This window comes from Scyliorhinus canicula, chromosome 26, assembly GCF_902713615.1.
Source record: "Scyliorhinus canicula chromosome 26, sScyCan1.1, whole genome shotgun sequence".
Classification (NCBI taxonomy): domain Eukaryota; kingdom Metazoa; phylum Chordata; class Chondrichthyes; order Carcharhiniformes; family Scyliorhinidae; genus Scyliorhinus; species Scyliorhinus canicula.
Window position 1 is genome coordinate 4,505,136 of NC_052171.1, and position 19,672 is coordinate 4,524,807.

A 19,672-nucleotide genomic window follows, 5' to 3' on the forward strand; every position below is an offset into this window, starting at 1 on the left:
TCCCTCTCCGCTCTTTCTCTCTTTTCCCTATGGGATCGAATTAAGATGAGTTCCCCTCTGACAACTGCCTTCAGAGCCTCCCAGACCGTTGCCGCTGCTACCTCACCCGTATCGTTTGATTCCAGGTAATCCTGGATGTTCCTGTATATCCACCCGCAAACCTCTTCATCCGCCAGCAGCCCCACATCTATTCTCCAGAGTGGGAGCTGCCCTCTCTCCTCACTAAGCCGCAGGTCCACCCAGTGCGGGGCATGGTCCGAGATTGTGATTGCTGAGTATTCTGTCCCCGCCACCTTTGGGATTAACGCCCTGCTCAGGACAAAGGAGTCTATGCGGGAATAATCCTCATGAACGTGGGAGAAAAAAGAGAACTCCTTCGCTCTCGGCTGCGAGAACCTCCAGGGATCGACCCCACCCATCTGCTCCATGCGTCTCATAAATTCCACATCATCCCAATTCAGAGCATAGACGTTCGCAAACACCATCCGGACCCCTCCCACTTTCCGCTCACCATTATATACCTGCCTCCCTTATCTGCCACAATTCTCCCAGCCTCGAATGCCACACCCTTACAGATCAGAATTGCTACCCCCCCGGTCTTCGAATCCAGCCCTGAATCGAACACCTGGCCTACCCATCCCTTTCCCAATCTCGTGCGATCTGCGAGCTTTAAACGTGTCTCCTAAAGCATTGCTACGTCTGCCTTTAACCCCTTTAGGTGCGCGAACATGCACGCTCTTTTGACCGGCCCATTCAAACCCCTCACATTCCACGTGACCAGCCTGGACGGGGGGGCTACCCCCCCCCCCCCCACTCCATCCCCCCCCCCACACAGACTAGCCATCGCCCTTTCTTGGCTGACCACGAGCCCGCGCCCTTCGTTCCCTCGAGCGCCCCCACAGGGTGCCGCTGCCCCCAACTCTCAATTGGTACCCTGAAATTGATACTTCCTCTGTCAACAGAGCAGTATTCCCTCCCTCCCGTCCCTCAACAGCCCTACGACCCAAAACCCCCCCGCCAAGCACCAGCTGGGCACTTTGCTCACCCCCACTACACTCCCGAGAGTCAGCTGACCCATGCTGACCCCGGCAGCTCCCGCCCCTGGCGCGATCAGACTATCGCCTCATTTTCCGGAACCTTCTCCCCACATGACTAAACCAATTAAACTACCTCACCAGCCCCAGTGAGTAAATAGTAAGACGAAACAAAAAATAAACAGAAGACACTAACATTGCCCCGTGAGGAGACACTTGTTGAACCAAGGCTCCATCTTCCCGAAAATTCGCACTAAGTACAGGGCCCCCTCCCCCCTCCGTATCTCAACTTTGCCGAAAACACTCCAGCCACCACCTCAGCCCTTACACGCACCCAACATTGCATACAATCTTATATTAGAAACGGTACCGTGTTACCCAGCCCCACCGCCGCATTCCACCAAAGTTAACTGTCCTTTAATTCAAGTCCAGCTTTTCTTGTTTGACGAATAACCACGCCTCATCCGGCGCCTCAAAATAGTGATGCCGTTCCTTGTACGTGACCCATAGCCTCACTGGGTGTAGCATCCCAAAATACACGCCCTTGCTGAAGAGGGCCGCCTTCACCCGGTTGAATCCAGCACACCTCTTGGCCAGCTCCGCACCCAGGTCCTGGTAGATGTGTATCACGTTGTTCTCCCACCTGCTGTTCCGTTCTTTGCAATGAAATCTCACCACCATTGCCCTTGGCGGTTCATTCGCCTTGGGGTTCCTTGCGAGGGCTCTGTACGCCCCGTCCAGCTACAGGGATCGAGGGAATACCCCCGTCCCTATCAATGTCTCCAGCATCTTGGACACAAATGCTCCCGCCTCCAACCCCTCCACACCTTCGAGGAGTACCACAATTCTCACGTTCTGTCTCCTGGACCTGTTTTATAGGTCCTCCAGCCTCTCCTGCCACTTCTTGTGGAGGTTGTCCTGCTCCTCCACCTTAAGGGCCAATACAACCAACTCGTCCTCATGGTCGGATAGCTTTTTCTCCATCTCCTTAATCGCTTTACCTTGTGTTTCCTCAGTTGCGACCATTTGGTCTATTGATGCCTTCATCGGGCCAGCATGTCCTTTTTACGATCAGCAAAGCATCCCCTAAGGAACTCCTGTTGTTCCTGTGCCCACTGCGCCCATGGACCCTGGTCTATACCGGCCGCCATGCCATGCCTCGGCGCCCGCTCCGCAAGCTTCTGTCTGCTGGGACTTAAACGCTTCTCCCAGCCACTCCTGTTCCAGCTATCCATACACCAGAGAGGGAATCCTTTTGGCAGTGTTCGCTTCACCAATCTGCCCCAAAAAATCCGTGGAAACTCCTGGAAAAGGTCAGAGAGTCGGTTCCAGATGGAAGCTGCCGAATGCGTGACCTACTCCTCCATGGCTGCCACCGGAAGTCTCGTCACCGCTTCGCCAATGGCCTTGCCGAGATCTTTTCACGGTTGTTCCCTCTGCTGCTAGAATTCAGCTTTAATAAAGGCCCTCAAGTCAGCTTGAAGCCTTTACGCTCGCCCTTCCCTTGCCTGCATGCTGGAAGAGGCTTTTGTCTTTACTGCAGCTCAAGCCAAATCTTTCACTGTTTCTGCTGGGTCTGGTAATCAAGAGACATACCGGGCGCGATTTTCCGCAGGAGTGGAGAAGGCCGTCGTGAAATCGGCCGACTTGTTTCCAGGTTCCCTGCAAAAATTGTGAGTCATGAAGTTCGGGTGGTGGGATTCCGGTGTGGACCATGGACCATCCAGTTGCAGTCAACGTCGAACCAACCTGCCTAACACATCACTATTTTCTGTAACCTTGGGCAGGAGCCGCCTTGTGTATGACCACTTACTCCATGGTCCACACTGGAAGCCCACCACCCGAACTTCATGACTCACCTTTAATGTGACAGGTGAGCCTGCTTGGTCCTCACGATTTCACTTGCTTTGTCATTCGATGTTACATTTTTGCGGAGGCCTTCAGCTGATGATTTAAGATCTCATCCGTGCATCCGTGGAAAAAAAGATGTTTGTCCTTGAACTTGTTATGCTTAGTCTTGAAATGCCTTTGAAATTTTGGGGGTTTTGATCTTTAATTTGGCAGTACTTTCCACCATATAAACACACAAAAGTTGCAACCTGATTTGCAGTGGCACGCTTAATAAACCCATACCTCAAGAAATCATCTTCATACTACCTTGTTCCTGTTTTTAGCTTCTTGATGGGTTGTTCACCAGAGGCTCTGGAGCTCACACCAGCATTGCTGGCAGCTATAAAATGGAGGAATCTTTCTCGTGCCCAGAGCACGTGACGTCAGTGTACATGCTCTCTACCGTCACTTCTGGAGAGAAGACTCCATCGATTTTTTAATATAATCCCTTGGGTCAGTGCACTGATGTCATGAGGAGGCGGTCTGCCTCCCTGGGCTCAGGGCTTGGGCACTGCTGGGGAAGCATGCATGTGTGGCATGGCTGGCATTCTGAAAGCCAGTCGCGGCTGGCATTATAAAAAGTCGGTTGCGGGCCATTGGGCACTTCTTCCCCCGACCAGGAGCCCAGCGACCGATAGCCCTACGACCCACCCACAAGTCGCGACCCTGACTTTGAAAATTACTGCTCTGGGGTGACTCCTCTGAGGGGGCCGGAATCATGACTCTTTAAAAACCTGGCCCAACTCCATTGTGGAGGATTCGAACATAACTAACTCTGCAATGGAGCCGGCCATGTCAGGCAGAAATAGGTATTCAAGCAGAAAGCAGTCCCAAAAAATTGTCTGCCTTGGAATGGATCAGGATTTGGGGCCTCACGGTAGCATGGTGGTTAGCATCAACGCTTCACAGCTCCAGGGTCCCAGGTTCGATTCCCGGCTGGGTCACTGTCTGTGTGGAGTCTGCACATCCTCCCCGTGTGTGCGTGGGTTTCCTCCGGGTGCTCCGGTTTCCTCCCACAGTCCAAAGATGTGCGGGTTAGGTGGATTGGCCATGCTAAATTGCCCGTAGTGTAAGGTTAATGGGGGGATTGTTGGGTTACGGGTATACGGGTTACGTGGGTTTAAGTAGGGTGATCATTACTCGGCACAACATCGAGGGCCGAAGGGCCTGTTCTGTGCTGTACTGTTCTATGTTCTAGGAATTCCAAAATCGGGAATCCCAAAATTGGGACACAGCCACTATTTTTAAAGGTCCCGAGACAACCTGATTCAATGACAATGTAGACCAAAGTATCAGATTTAAATGCACGAAGCGAGTCCATTGAGAAAGACATGAAAGAAAACATTTTGCATTGAAAGTAGTTGACATTCTGCTATTTTGCTATGTTTATATCTGGAGGCCCAGATGTCAATTTATATGTATCAATTAAGTTGAGTTAATTTTAAAACAACAGTTTAAAACATTTATTACTGTTGCTACATGAAATATTTAATCATTTTTAATCTTGTTTTTCTTATCTCAGTGACGGGTACCATGTGAATGTCTGCATGAATTCACAGAGAACTGTCTGACCTGTAGAATGAAGGTGAAGTGAGTCATTTTAGACAAGAATACATCAATTCAAGGGTCAAGTTACAGATTCTCAGATAATATCGGAAGAATTTATTTTGATTAGGCACAGCTCTTCTCCCGTACATGTTTTAAAAGAGTAGAAGTTCCTTTAAACATGTGCTGTAGGGGTTGGTGGGCAGTCTGTCAGGGCAGAGTTTGGAGTGGAGCAGAGTCTGAAGCGGGGCAGTGGATGGGAGAGACAAGAGACTCTGCAGGGGGTGTTGTGGGGCAGGGTTTGGACAGGGATGGTGGGAGAAATCTGGAGGGGGGTAATGGAGGAGGGGTAGTTAAGGGCGTTCTGGAGGAGGGGTGGAGTACGCTCTAGGGCGGGGGTGGTTGAGAGGGGGGTCTGGAGGAGGGGGGTTGGGGTGTCTGGAGGGGATTTTGGAGCAGGTTTCTGGAGGAGAGTGAATGGGTAGGAATCTGGAGAGGGGGCCCATAGAAGTGGGGGGTGTGGGAGACGAGAGGTGGTGTGGGAGTCTGGAGAAAGGCGGTGATGGTGGAGAGGAGGGGGGTGGGGGCAAATCTGGAGGGGGGGGGGAGTCTGGACAGGTGATGTCGGGGAATCTGGAGGTGGAATGGTGATGTGGGGAGGGGCTGGAAGGGATGGTGGAAGAGTCCAGAAGGTGGTAGTGGGGGTGGCTGCAGCGAGTCTTGAGGGCAGTGTCTGGAGGAAGTTAGTGGTGGGAAGAGATTCTGACGCGAGAGTGGGAGAGAGATGAGAAAGTCTGGTGGGAGAGTATTGGTGGGAAAGAGTCCGTAGAAGTTGGCGGAGTCTGGAGGGACTGCAGGGGGACAGATGGTAGTTAGCATGGGGGGAGCCTGGATGGGGGTGCTCAGAGGGGCTAGTGGAGGGCTGTTGGAGTAAGGGATGGGGAGAGGTGGGAAAGTGTGGGAGGGATGGGAAAATGTGGAATGGTGAAGAGATTGGAGAGTTGAGGGGAGAGTTGGGGGGGGGGGGGTGAGAGGAGAGTGAATGTGGAGTTCGGAGCAGTCTGGAGCCAGAGAAGTCGGAGTCTGAGGTGATAGGGGAGGCTCTAAATGAATATTTTGCTTCAGTGTTCACTAGAGAGAGGGACCAAGAAGGAGAATGTGCTGGAAATTTTGAAAAGCATCAGGATATACAAGTCCCCTGGGCCTGACGGGATATACCCAAGGTTACTACAGGAGGGAGGGGATTGCTGCACCGTTGGGTTGATCTTTGCGTCCTCATTCTCCACTGGAGTAGTACCGGATGATTGGAGGGAGGCGAATGTTGTTTCCCTGTCCAAGAAAGGGAATAGGGAAATCCCAGGGAATTACAGGCCAGTCAGTCTTACTTCTGTGGTGAGCAAAATACTGGAAAAGATTCTGAGAGATAGGATTTATGATTATTTAGAAAAACATAGTTTGATTGTGAGGGGAAGGTCATGCCTCACAAGCCTCATTGAATTCTTTCAGGATGTGACGAGACGCATCAATGAAGGTCGGGCAGTGGATGTGGTGTATATGGATTTCAGTGAGGCATTTGATAAGGTTCCCCATGGGAGGCTCATTGAGAAAGTTAGGGGGCTTGGGAACGGGGAAATTTGGCTGTCTGGATACAGAATTGGCTGGCCGAAAGAAGACAATGAGTGGTAGTGGATGGAAAATATTCTGCCTGGAGGGAGGTGACCAGTGGTGTCCCGTAGGGATCTGTTCTGGGACCTCTGCTCTTCGTGGTTTTGGGTGAGGAAGTGGAAGGGTCGGTTAGTAAGTTTGCCGATCACTCGAAGGGTGGGGGAGTTGCAGATAGTGTCGAGGGCTGTTGCAGGTTACAACAGGACATTAACAGGAATCAAAGCTGGGCTGAGAAGTGGCAGATGGAGTTCAACCTGGATAAATGTGAAGTGATTCATTTTGAAAGGTCGAATTTGAATGCTGAACACAGGGATAAAGGCAGGATTCTTGGAAGTGTGGGGGAACAGAGGGATCTCTGCACCCTCCCCAAAGCATCCACATCCATCCTATAATGAGGCGACCAGAACTGGACACAATATTCCAAGTGTGGTCTAACTAGAGTTTTATAAAGCTGCAAAAAAATCTTGCGGCTCTTAAACTCAAACCCCCTGTTAATGAAAGCCAACACACCATACTCCTTCTTAACAACCCTATCAAACTGGGTGGCAACTTTGAAGGATCTATGTACGTGGACCCCAAGATCCCTCTGTTCCTCCACACTTCCAAGAATCCTGCCTTTTCTCACTAGAGCGAAGAAGGAAGAGAGGTGACTTGATAGAGGTGTACAAGGTGATGAGAGGCATGGATAGAGTGGATAGCCAGAGACTTTACCCCAGGGTGGAAATGGCTGTCACGAGGGGACATAATTTTAAGGTGATTGGAAGAAGGTATAGGGGAGATGCCAGGGATAGGGCCTTTACACAGAGAGTGGTGGGTGTGTGGAATGCACTGCCAGCACAGGTAGTGGAGTCAGAGTCATTAGGGATATTTAAGCGACTCTTAGGCACATGGACAGCAGTAAATTAAAGGGGTGTAGGTTATGCTGATCTTAGTTTAGGATAAATGGTCGGCACAACATCATGGGCTGAAGGGCCTGTGTTGTACTGTTCTATGTTCTAAGCCTTGGGGGATTAATCTGGAGGGGAGTGGCAGAATATGGAGATGTACGAATCTGCAGGGAGGGGTTGGGGAGTTTGGACTGGGGCTGCAAGGGAGGCTAGATAGCTGGAGGCACTGATTGATGGGGGGAGGCTGGTGATGTTGGGGAAACTGGAAGGGATGATGGGTGGGAGGTTTGAAGGGAGGAGATGTTGGGTGGGGAGACTGGAGTGTTGGCTGGAGGGGGTGTAGGGTGGAAGCTGGAGAGGGAGTGGTTGGGACGTTGCTCGGGGAATGGTTGGGCTGGCAACATTTTAGGGGAGGGGGGGTCACCCTAATGTGCAAAGGGCACTGACCTTCCTTCCTGCCTTTACTGATTTTTCCTTCACTCTCTGCCCATGTCAATTGTTTCATGGCGTGTGAAATATGGATAGACTCGTCTTGCAACAATTGTTCATTAATTATTTATTTTAAAATTTTGGAAATCTCCCAACTGGGGACCTGCCACACACCATATGATGGACACTGGGACTAGGATGTTTGAGAAGGTGGTGAACGAGACACCCCTCATATTTAATGTGGTCTCCGCCTGAAAGAGTGTCCAGTGAGATGGTGGCACAAAATTCAACCCTCGATCGTGAAGGCGAGCAGGCTGTTTTTGGAACATGAGAATTGAGAATACCTGTTGTGATCCAACAATCATTTTTGTCAGCTGGTCTCATTGCAGAAGGACCAGGAGTGGGATCAATGGCTGATTTTTACTTTTGCTAGCACAGAAGCATGAAAGCCCCTCCTGCTATCTTTTCTGTCATTAGCTCAGTTGAAATTAAACTTGGGACCCACTGGTCTTGTATGACATCTGGGCATGCTGCAAGTAACCATTGTTACTTCACAGCTCCAGGGTCTCAGGTTCGATTCCCGGCTGGGTCACTGTCTGTGTGGAGTCTGCACGTCCTCCCCCTGTATGCGTGGGTTTCCTCCGGGTGCTCCGGTTTCCTCCCACAGTCCAAAGATGTGCGGGTTAGGTGGATTGGCCATGCTAAATTGCCCGTAGTGTCCTAATAAAAAGTAAGGTTAAGGTTAAGGGGGGGTTGTTGGGTTACGGGTATAGGGTGGATATGTGGGTTTGAGTAGGGTGATCATGGCTCGGCACAACATTGAGGGCCGAAGGGCCTGTTCTGTGCTGTACTGTTCTATGTTCTATGTTCTATGTGTATTGGCCCAGATGGGCAAAATGATTCTGGTTTTCAGTCCTGATTCCTATCCAGTGAAACTTGTTGCCTGTACATACATACGAACATTGAAATGAGAACAGAATAAATTTTATCTTCGATCCCTTTCAGTCAATTGCCTATTCACACTCAGTGTGCAATCTTACATATAAGTACGATACTAGTGATTGTCATTGCGGTTGGAACCAAATGGGTCATTACCCTCAGGAGGGCAAGGTGCAAACTGGCAATAGGTAGGGGCACTGGATCAAAAACTGTAGGGTGAAATGCGGTGGTGTAAATTCCAGACAGACTCTTTAATTATATGTCTTCTCTTTTTGTTTCATCAGATGCAACTTCTGAGCACAGGTTTTCTAATTGGGCATAAACAGCTACGGTTGGCACATATGGCACTCAGCTTTATTACAATGGGATACGTGTGGCAGGAGGGAGAACACAACATTGCAAAGGTTTGAATGCATGTGTCTAATATTATGATACAAATTGGAAGCTACTCAATGATCTGGCAGTGAAATCATTTTATAACATTACAAATGTCTAATTCAACTTTGTGAACCTTAAATAGAACTGTTGTCCAGAAGGATCAGGCCATTAGAAAATTAAGTGAAGCAAAACTTGTTTGAATATCTGCTTCACTCACCAAAGTCTTCCATTTTATATTTTCATTCTTCCTATTTATTTAACAATTGGCTTATTTTCTGTGGGCGGAAGAATAAATCAGCTATCTGCCAGAGACATTTCAAAATATCTTTACTTTTCAGGCTGCAGGGAGATATGGAAGGGCAGCTTAGAGCAAGTTTTGGGTGTTGAGTGTTGGTCCAGACAGCACTTGTCCTCTGCGCAACATCTCCACTGACAAAGTGAAATTAAATGAAAATTGCTTATTGTCACAAGTGGGCTTCAAATGAAGTTACTGTGAAAAGCCCCTAGTTGCCACATTCCAGCACCTGTTTGGGGAGGCTGGTAGGGGAATTGAACCCGCACTGCTGGCCTGCTTTGGCCTGCTTGAAAAGCCAGCTATTTAGCCCTGTGCTAAACCAGCCCCTCTGACAAGATCGCAAACTCATTTGGGTAGGAACAGCAGTAGGCCATTTAGCCCCTCAAACCTGTCCTGCCGTTTAATGGTTGATCTGTGACCTAATTCCGTTTACCTTCCTTTGGCTTATGTCACTTAATACCTCTTTTACAGCCCTACAATGGGTTTGCCTTCCAACACACCACTGCATTATCATTAACTGTGTACAATGAGCTTTGTAAGTCTTATGAGATAGTGTTTGATGTACCATCAACTGAACGCGAGATGAGTTGCTGAACAAAAGTATGGCTTTAATCTACTAGATGTTAGCCCTGCGGTCGATTACAGTTAACTCAGCCTCTCGACCAATCGGGGAGCCGTCACATGACTGGTCTCAACCAACCGGTCGAGAGGCACATGACCGACCAGGGCCAATGGTAAGTCGGTGTTCTGCACCAATGGCAGGCAGCTATGCTAATCATACCACCACAGTGTTGCTTTCACAGAATTCTTGGAATTGGAATGTCTGACCTGGTATGACCAGGAGAATTAATTTTTATAAGCTCTTACTGGCTTGCTGGCTGCCCTGTTTAAATCTTGCACAAATGGGGGTTTCAAAAGGACAATTTTAGGTTCAGTTTTCTCATGCATGATGAGAACATCACGGTCAGTTCAATAACATGAGAGACATTGCCATTACTGCAATCACAAACTTACACAACATGAGTATTGTTGGGGTTGAGCTAGTAAACCAGAGATCGGGGCGGGATTCTCCGACCCCACCGCCTGGTCGGAGAATCGCCGGGCGGGGGGGGGGGGGGCAGCGTGAATCCCGCCCCGCCGCCGAATTCTTCGGCACCGGTTTTTGGGCAGGGGCGGGGATCGCACCACGCAGGTCGGGGGCTGTTGGCAGTGGTCCCCCCGGCGATATTCCGGGCCCCGATGGGCCGAGCGGCCGCCCTTTTGTGGCCAGTCCCGCCAGCATGGATTAGACAATGTCCATACTGGCTGGACCTGGCTTTGAGGGCGGCTTGCAAGTCCTCGGGGTGGCGCGGGGGGATCCGGCCCCAGAGGGGAGCCCCCACGGTGGCCTGTCCCGCGATTGGGGGTACGGCCTGCCCCGTCGATTGCGGGACTATCCAGCCCCAGGACTCCCGGGGCGGGATTCTACCTTCTGGGGACTAAGTCCGCACGCTGGCGGAAAAACCGGTGCCAACCACTCTGGCGTCATTAGCCCCCAAAAGTGAGGAATTCTCCAACTTTCTGGGGGCTAGTTTGACACTGGAGTGGTTGGCGCCGGTTTTCCAGCCGGCGCCGAAGGTCCGGTGCTAGTTCGCGCATGCGCGGAATGGCCGGCGTGATCTTGCACACGTGCCGACTGGCCGGCGTATTTCCGCGCACGCGCAGACCGGCATGCGTATTTCTGCGCATGCGTGGGGGTTCTCTTCTCCGCGCCGGCCCACAGGCAATATGGCGGAGCACTGCAGGGGCCCGGCACGGAGGAAAGGTTGAGTAGACTGGGACTGCACTGATTAGAATTTAGAAGGATGCAGGGGGGATCTTACAGAACATATAAAATAATGAAGGGGTTAGGAAAGATGCGGGCAGGTTGTTTCCACTGGCGCATGAAAGCAGAACTAGGGGGCATAGCCTCAAAATAAGGGGAAGTAGATTTAGGACTGAGCTTAGGAGGAACTTCTTCACCCAAAGGTTTGTGAATCTATGGAATTCCTTGCCCAGTGAAGCAGTTGAGGCTCCTTCATTACATGTTTTTAAGATAAAGATAGATAGTTATTTGAAGAATAAAGGGATTAAGGGTTAAGGTGTTTGGGCCGGAAAGTGGAGCTGAGTCCAAAAAAGATCAGCCATGATCTCATTGAATGGCGGAGCAGGCTCGAGGGGCCAGATGGCCTACTCCTGCTCCTAGTTCTTATGTTCTGAAGAAGGCTCCCACGGAAACAGTCCGCCTGCAGGATCGGTAGGCCCCGATCGCGGGCCTGGCCACCGTGCCCCCCCCCCCCCGGGGTCGGATCCCTCCCGCGCCTCCCCAGGACCGCCTCCGTGCACTCACCTGCTAGGTCCCGACGTGCATGAGGTGAGTCATTCACGCCGGCGGGACTGGCCAAAACTGACAGCCACTCGGCCCATTGGGGCCGGGAGAATCGCCGGGGAGGCCGCTGTCAACGTCCCCCCCACCGCCATGGCGGGAATCTCACCGCGGCCCCTAAAGCGGCGCCGAAGAATAGGACAGCCGGCATCAGGGCAACGGGGCCCGATTCGCACCTCCCCCGGGGGATTCTCCGACCCGGCGGGGGGGCCGGAGAATCCCGGCCCCAGTTTGTCAAATTATAAAAATAATGTGTGGGATAGCAAAACGAAAATGAATCATGAGAGCCTGATTGCTTGATTAATCCAACAGAGTCACTCCTGTGAAGTGGAAGGAAATCAGTTTTCCTCTACTGAGACCTGGGGTTGGATTCTCCACAGCCCCACATTGAAATCACATTTGGGGCGGGGGCGGAGAATCCACTTTTACATCCGAATCCGGCCCGACGCCGCTCCCATGATTCTCCGGACAATCGCTCACATGCAATTTACACGGCGCAGCTGGCGGGGTGGGTGGGGGGGGGGGGGGGGGGGGGGGGGGGGGCATAGCCAGAGGGCCTCCAGCGATGCTCCGGTCCCGACCGGCCAAATTCCCGACAATGTGGTTCTAACCACGTCTGGCCGATCAGGACTCTTGCGCGGCTGCTGCGGACTCAGTCAATGGCCGCAATGGTGGGGGCAAGGAGGGTTCAGTACCAGGGAGGGCTTTATGATTGGCCGGGTGGCGACCGGGCGGGTTAGATGGAGCGGCACGGGGCAGATCATTGGGACCTTGTTTGTTGGTCCAGGTCCGCCAGCTGAGTCCGCCATCGCGTTCGGTGCGGCCGCTGGAGGCCGCTGCCGTGTGCATGCGCGGACTTGGAACCGGAAGTGCGGGGGCCCGTATCCGCAGCTGAAGCTGCGAGAAGCATTCCGGGTCCCTGGCAGCCCCCTGCAGGTTGCTGAATAGTTCTTAATTCTTTTGAGGAAAGTCTGGCGTGAAACGCCAGCGTTTTTATACCATCGTGGGGACATAGCCCCATTTTTGGAGAATCCAGCCTCTGATCGTTTAATGATCCAAATTCCAAACCTCTGTTTTCCCTCTTATCATGATTACAGGACAACTCTCTATGACTTTTAAAATTATTTTTACGGGTAATGGCATCGCTGGCTAGGCTAGCAATTTTATTGCCAATCCCTTGAGAAGATTCTGGTGAGTTACTTTCGTGAATCATCACAGTCCGTGGGGTGTAGGTACACCAATAGCACTGTTCGGGAGCATGTTCCAGGATTTTGACCCACCAACATTGAAGGAATGGCGGCATATTTCCAAATAAGGATGATGTGTGGCCTAGAAAGGAACTTTCAGGTAGTGGTGTTCCCATGCTTTCTCGGTAGTCACATCACAGGTTTGGAACATAATGCCAAAGGAGACTTGGTGAGGTACTGCAGGGTTTTTTTTTAGATGGTACTTACTGCTGTCACTGCATGTCAGTGGTGGAGGAAGAAGATGTTGAAGGTGCTGGAAAGGTGCCAATCAAGCGGGCTTCTTTGTCTTGCCGTGTTAAGCCTTTTGAGTGTTGTTAGAGCCACATTCATCCAGGCATGTGGAGAGTATTCCATCACAAACCTTCAGCTTTGGGGAGTCTGGGGCGAAGTCACTCTAGAATTTCCAGCTGCATCTCTTGTAAACACAGCATTTATATCGCTGATCCAGTTCAATTTCTGGTCAATGGGGACCCCCACATTGTTGACAGTGGGGATTCAGTGATGGCAATGCCACAGAATGTTAAGGGGGTACCAGTTTGTATTCTCTCATTTTAGTCACTGCCTGGCACTTATGTGGCCTGAATGTTACCTCCCACTCATCAGGCCAAGCCTGAAAACTGTTGAGGTCTCGTTGTATATATACGTGGGCGAATTCAGTATCTGAGAAGTTATGAATATTCTTCCGTGAACATCCCTACTTCTGACCTTCTGATGGAGGGAAGGTCATCGATGAACCAGCTGAAGATGCTTGGGCCGAAGGCACACCCTGAGGAACTCCTACAGCAAACTGCTGGGACTGAGATGATTGACCTTCAACAACCACAACAGTTTTATAATAATCTTTTATTGTCACAAATAGGCTTACATTAACACTGCCATGAAGTTACTGGGAAAAGCCCCTAGTCGCCACATTCCGGCGCCTGTTCGGGTTCACAGAGGGAGAATTCAGAATGTCCAAATTACCTAACAGCACATCTTTCAGGACTTGTGGGAGGAAACTGGAGCACCCGGAGGAAACCCACGCAGACACGGGGAGAACGTGCAGACTCCGCCCAGACAGTGACCCAAGCCGATAATCGAACCTGGGACCATAGAGCTGTGAAGCAACAGTGCAAACCACTGTGCTACCATGCTGTCCCACAGTCTTCCTTTGTGTGAAGCATGAATCCAACCAGTTGAGAATTTATCCCCGAATTCCCATTGACTCCAGTTTTGCTCGGGCTCCTTGATGCCACACTCGGTCAAATAAGGCCTTGATGTCAAGGCAGTCACCATCACCACCCCTCTGCAGTTCAGCTCTTTTGTCAATGTTTGGACTCAGGTTATAAATTCAGGAGCTGAGTGGTTCTGGCAAAACCCAAACTGAGCATCAGTTTAGTGCTGATAGCGTGCGACTTCACAGCATGCTATTTGATAGCACTTACCCTTTCCATCACGTTGCTGATGATCAAGTGTAAACTGGAGCTGCAATTGGCCAGGTTGGATTTGTCCTGCTTATTGTGTACAGGACATACACCTGAACAATGATCCACATTGCCAGTTAGAATCCAATGTTCCAGATGTACTGGAACAGCTTGGCTAAGAGCAGAGCTCGTTCTGGAGCATTAGTCTTCAGGGCTAAATGTTGTATCCGGAATGTTATATCCAGTGTTTTTTTTACTAAAAAATGGAGGGAATCAAATTGGCTGAAGACTGGCATCTGTGCTGCTGGGGACCTCAGGAGGAGGCAGAAAGGGGTTATCTACTCAGCACTTTTGGCTGAATAATGCAAATGCTTCTGTCTTACCTTTTGCATTGATCTGCTGGACTCCTCCATCATTGAGGATGGGAATATTTGTTTAATTTTCCACCATTCAGCACTAAATGTGGCAAGACTGCAGAGCTTAGATCTGATTTGTTGGTTGTGGAATCCCTTAGCTCTGTCTATTGCATGCTGCTTTCACCATTGGCCATGCAAGTAGTACTACCTGAAGCATCATCTGGTGAACTGCCTCATTTTTAGGTCTGTCTGGTGCTGCCCCTGGCATGCCCTCCTGCACTCTTAACTGTATCAAGGTTGATCCTTCACTGATGGTAATGGTGGAGTGGGATGAAATTACAGTTTGTGGGTGAATACAATTCTGTGGCCATTGATTAGCCACAGAACTTCATGGATGCCCAGTTTTGCGTTGCTATTTCTGTCTGAAATCTATTTAGCATGTGGTGTCACACAACATAATGTTAACACAGGATTTTGTTTTTATTCCAAACATATTCAACACAGTAACACAACCTTAACTCCAACAGAGTGTACAGTATATAGTTTTTACCCCATTTATTCCGTCCCCCCACCCCCCCTGACACAATTTGGTTACTCTGGTCGGGCACCACCTTCTTCACCTCTTAGATCTCCACCCCTGCACCTTCAAGCTCTTCTCCACCCATTCCAGAGTCCCGTGAAGAGGTGCCACGGCCCCCTTAATCGCCTTCGACCAGTCACTCTGAATTTCTTTGCGCTGTTGCCGAAATTTATCCTTAATGAATCTCATCAACTGCTCCATTGGCAGATTTCCAGTCAACAAAGACCCTTCCTCCTTGCCATTTTTACAATTGATACTGCGCCACGAGTCTTCACCAAAACTTTGGCCAGGGCTCTCACTGTCGTCTGTTGAGTTTGGTAACCCGCAGACATGCTCACCTGGGGAAACTGATCCCCTACACTCTCCGCACAACTTTTCCGCCAAAATTCCCTGAAGTTTTGGTAAAAGGGACCAAAACTAGCGCCTTCAAGCAGGAGTCACCGTGTGCAACTATCCATTCCATGGCCGCCACCAGAATCTCGGTACAAAATTTCACCTCCACAAGGATTTTGTGGTGGTCACTCCTACCAACGCTGTCATGGACAGATGCATCTGTGACAGGTAGACTGCTGAGGATGAAGTAAAGTAGGTTTTTCCCTCTTGTTGGTTCCCTCACCACCTGCCCTGCACCCAGTCTGGCAGCTATGCCCCTTAGAACTCAGCCAGCTCAGTCAATAGTGGCACTACTCTTGGTGATGGACACTGAGGACCACCACCCAGTTTATATTCTGTGCCCTTGCCACCCTTTGTGCTTCCTCCAAGTGGTGTTAAACATAGTGAGTACTGATTCATCAGCTGATGGGGGGAGGCGACAAGCAGCAGGATTGGCCTGATGACATGAGACTTAATCGGGTCTTGAGCCAATGTTGAGAACTCGCAGGGCAATTTTCTCTCGACTATATAGCACTGTACCGCCACCTCAGGTGGGTATGCCCTGTTTGTGGGACAGGACATATCCAGGGATGGTGACAGTGCTGCCAGGTAAATTGTCTGTAAGATATGATTCAGTGAGTATGACTGGCTGTTGCTTGACTGGTCTATAGGACTGCTCTCCCAATTTTGGCACAAACCCCAGATGTTAGTAAGGAGAACTTTGCAGGGACGAAACGGCTGAGTTTGTCATTGTTTTTCTTGTGCTGAGGCCAATCTGGTTTAATTCTCTTCTGTTAACATTGTCGTCATTTGGTACAACTGAGTGGCTTGCTCAGCCATTTCAGAGGGCAGTTAAGAGTCAACCACATTACTGTGGGTCTGGAGTCATGTGTAGGCCAGACAAGTTAAGGGTGACAGATTTCCTTCCCTTAAGGACATGAGTGAACAAGATGGGTTTTACAACAATTGACAATTTTTTCATGGTCACAATAACTGAGACAAACTTTGTAATTCTAGACTTATGAACTGAATTAAATTCCATCAGCTGCCTTGAGGAGATCTGAACAGAGCATTATCATTAGATTTTGAATTTTTATTTCTTCTTCAGATTTGGTTTTATATGCTTTTATAATTGATTGTTGATTAATAGCCTGATTGCATACCTCTCGAACTAATACATGCAGCTTCATATTATCCAATACCACATTGAAAGTTAAGTCTGTTATTGCCCTCATGTCATGTTGCGTGACAAATTAAATTTTCATAAAACTGTCATTCCATCTACATCTATCCCATCATGTTCAGGCTGCTGCCTTTGTCCATTAATCATTTGTTATATTCTTATACAATGCAGCAATAAAAGTATTTTGGGCTATACAAAATCCTGATGGCGGAGTGTGCCCACAAACAATGAAACCGAGCCACTGTGGAGATTTGAGCTCACTCCACAATTCTCCATACAATACGTTTATCACCAGGACCATGCAGTTAGTAGAATGGGGAAGATTTAGATTTTGGACAGCTCATTTTGTTTCTCTCCTTGATTGCTGGTTTGTTATCACCTGTTTACAATTCGCACAATCATAATTTATATCAATATGTGGAGTCTGGGGAATTGCTGGGCACAACAACGTAGAAGAATTCAAAGTCATTGTCAGCAAATCCAGTAATGTTGAAGTATGGGTATTGGCAAAAACAGATAATGTTTGAGAGAGAATGTTCTTCTTTAAAACATTGCAGATGTCATGTGCATATTATACCAAAATATGTTAAATCTAAACTATTGTTGTAGATATTAAAATTCAACCACGTTTCAGCTTTATACATATACCAAAGTATTTGTTATGATACAACTCACATTTATTTCATTCCTTTTTAAAATTAAAATAATTCCCACTGCATCATTAAAAATGGAAGATAAGTCAAAGAAGCCCAGATTAATTGGGGTGAACACACACTTTGTCAAAGTAGGGGGTTTAAGTGGGTGGATCTTAAATTAAGTGAAAAACGTGTATGGTGGCTGAGAAAGCTGAATGCTACATGGCTCGCACTAAAGGATTGATTTTTTATTGCTTGGTATTGCATCGAGAGTCTAAAATTAGGGGTCATAGTTTCATCGAGTCATAAGTATCTTTTAGGACTGAGGTGAAGATAATTGTTTTCATTCAGAGGTTGTGAATATTTGTAATTCTTGACCCCAGAGGGCTGTGGTTAATCAGTCGGGCAACGTGTTCACGATAGAAGTCAATAGATTTTAGGATACAAAAGGAAAAGTCGATTGTGTTGGAAGGTGAAGTTGAGGAAGATCAGACATGATTCTCCTGAATGGCAGGACAGGCTCAAAGGACCAAATGGCCTACTTGTGTTGATATTTCTTTTGTTATTTTCAATGTTAGGTGCTGCCCAAGAGCCTTGCAGTGCCATTCTGCGAAATATCCAAGATCATTGGGCTACCACCGATCTTAGTTCATGCAGACTGTGTGTTAACAAATTGGAAGAAAAAGGATCCCAAAAAGTAAGAATTTTGAAAGATTCTTCCATTTGTGTATGGGGAATATTTCTTGTTATGTTGGTGTTTTTCTTCCTCCCTTGATGGGTGTGGTAAATTGGTCAAGGTCTTGCAAGATACTTCAGTTTCCCCTCTGACTTCATTTATTTACCAATCAATATCTGAAGACAACATCTGTCCGGATATGCCTCATTTGCTGGCGGGTAATCAATACCTCAGGAAATTATTAATTCATCGTGTGTCAGTCTTGTAAATGAATAATGGGAGAGGAACATAGAAACAGATAAGGCCATTTTGTCCCTTGAGCCTGTTCCACTGTTCATTGAGATACTAGCTAATTTACAGACTCCATTGAACTGCCTTGCCTCATAACTCTTAACACCTTTCGTGAACAAAAATCTATCAATCTCAGAATTAAAATTAACAATTTTCTGGCATCAATTGCAGCTTGCAGGATCAATTGCAAACTTCTACTATCCTTTGCATAAAGAAGTATTTCTGAATTTCACTCTGGTTCTAATTATTTTGGCTATGCCTCTGGTCATAGATTCCTCAACAACAGAAATAATTTATTGGGATCAAGTTCGCTTTAATATTTTGTTTGTGCATTTTAAGTAGGGTGGGAGCAGAAACTGTTGAGCTATGTTTCGTAAGACACTTTTCCAGTTTCTCCAATAACGTGTTGAAGTCGTTAAAAAGGTTGTTTAGAATTTTTTAACATGCAATTCAACCAAAAAGAAAATCAAATTTCATACTATTAAAAAAAGTATTTCTAAAAAAGCAAACCTTCAAAATCAAGAAGCTATTGTGGCAAGTTGCTTGTTAAATTGTGTGACTGAATAATTTACCTGTATGATAACACTAATTGAGTCTTCCAGTCTGGGAAAAAAACCTTCTGACTATTCACCCTGTCTATACATTTTGAAATATTGTATACCTCTATCCGGTCTCCCCTCAGTCCCCGTCTTTTCAACAAAAGCAATCTGAGTTTATTCAACCTCTTCTCATAGCTAACAACCTCCAGACCAGGCGACATCCTGGAAAACTTTTTTGCACTCTCTCCAAAGCATCCAAGTCCTTCTGGTACTCTGGTGACCAGGGGCAGCATTCTCCCCTACCCGGCAGGGCGGGGGGTCTCGGCGTAGGGGAGTGGTGCCAACCACTCTGGCGTCGGGCCTCCCCAAAGGTGCGGAATTCTCCGCACCTTTGGGGGCTAGGCCTGCGCCGGAGCAGTTGGCACCATGACGACTGGCGCGAAAACCGGCACCAGCGCCTTTCAGGCCCGCCGCCCGGCGCCGGCCGAAAGGCCTTCGCCGGTTCGCGCATGCGCTGGTGGTGACGTCAGCGGCACCGGCGCATGCGCGCTGGGGGATTCTCTTCTGCCTCCTCCATGGCGGAGGCCTTGGCGGAAGAGAAAGAGTGCCCCCACGGCACTGGCCTGCCCACCAATCGGTGGGCCCCGATCGCGGGCCTGGCCACCGTGGGGGCACCTCCCCGGGGTCCAATCTTCCCGCGCCCCCCCCCCCCAGGACCCCGGGGGCCCGCTCGCACCGCCGATCCCGCTGCCACCAGAGGTGGTTCAAACCTCGGCGGCGGGAGAGGCCTCCCAGCGGCAGGACTTCGGCCGCAGGGGGCTCGCCGCTTGATGTGGCGTGATTCCCGCCCCCGCCAATTCCCGGGTGGCGGAGAATTTCTGCCGGTCGACGGCGGATAATCGCCAAGGGAGCCTCTTTCAGCGG

General features: G+C 49.1%; 1 protein-coding gene across 2 annotated transcripts in view; it reads left to right on the forward strand.

Annotated features, from left to right (window-relative positions):
* Nucleotides 1–19,672, forward strand: part of ido1 (indoleamine 2,3-dioxygenase 1) — a 55,226-nt gene that overhangs the window by 6,068 nt on the left and 29,486 nt on the right. For both annotated transcript variants that reach the window (XM_038785635.1, XM_038785636.1), the window contains 2 exons: nucleotides 8,674–8,793; nucleotides 17,821–17,939. In XM_038785635.1, coding sequence (XP_038641563.1) covers nucleotides 8,674–8,793; nucleotides 17,821–17,939 — 239 coding nt within the window. The remainder of the gene's footprint in view (nucleotides 1–8,673; nucleotides 8,794–17,820; nucleotides 17,940–19,672) is intronic.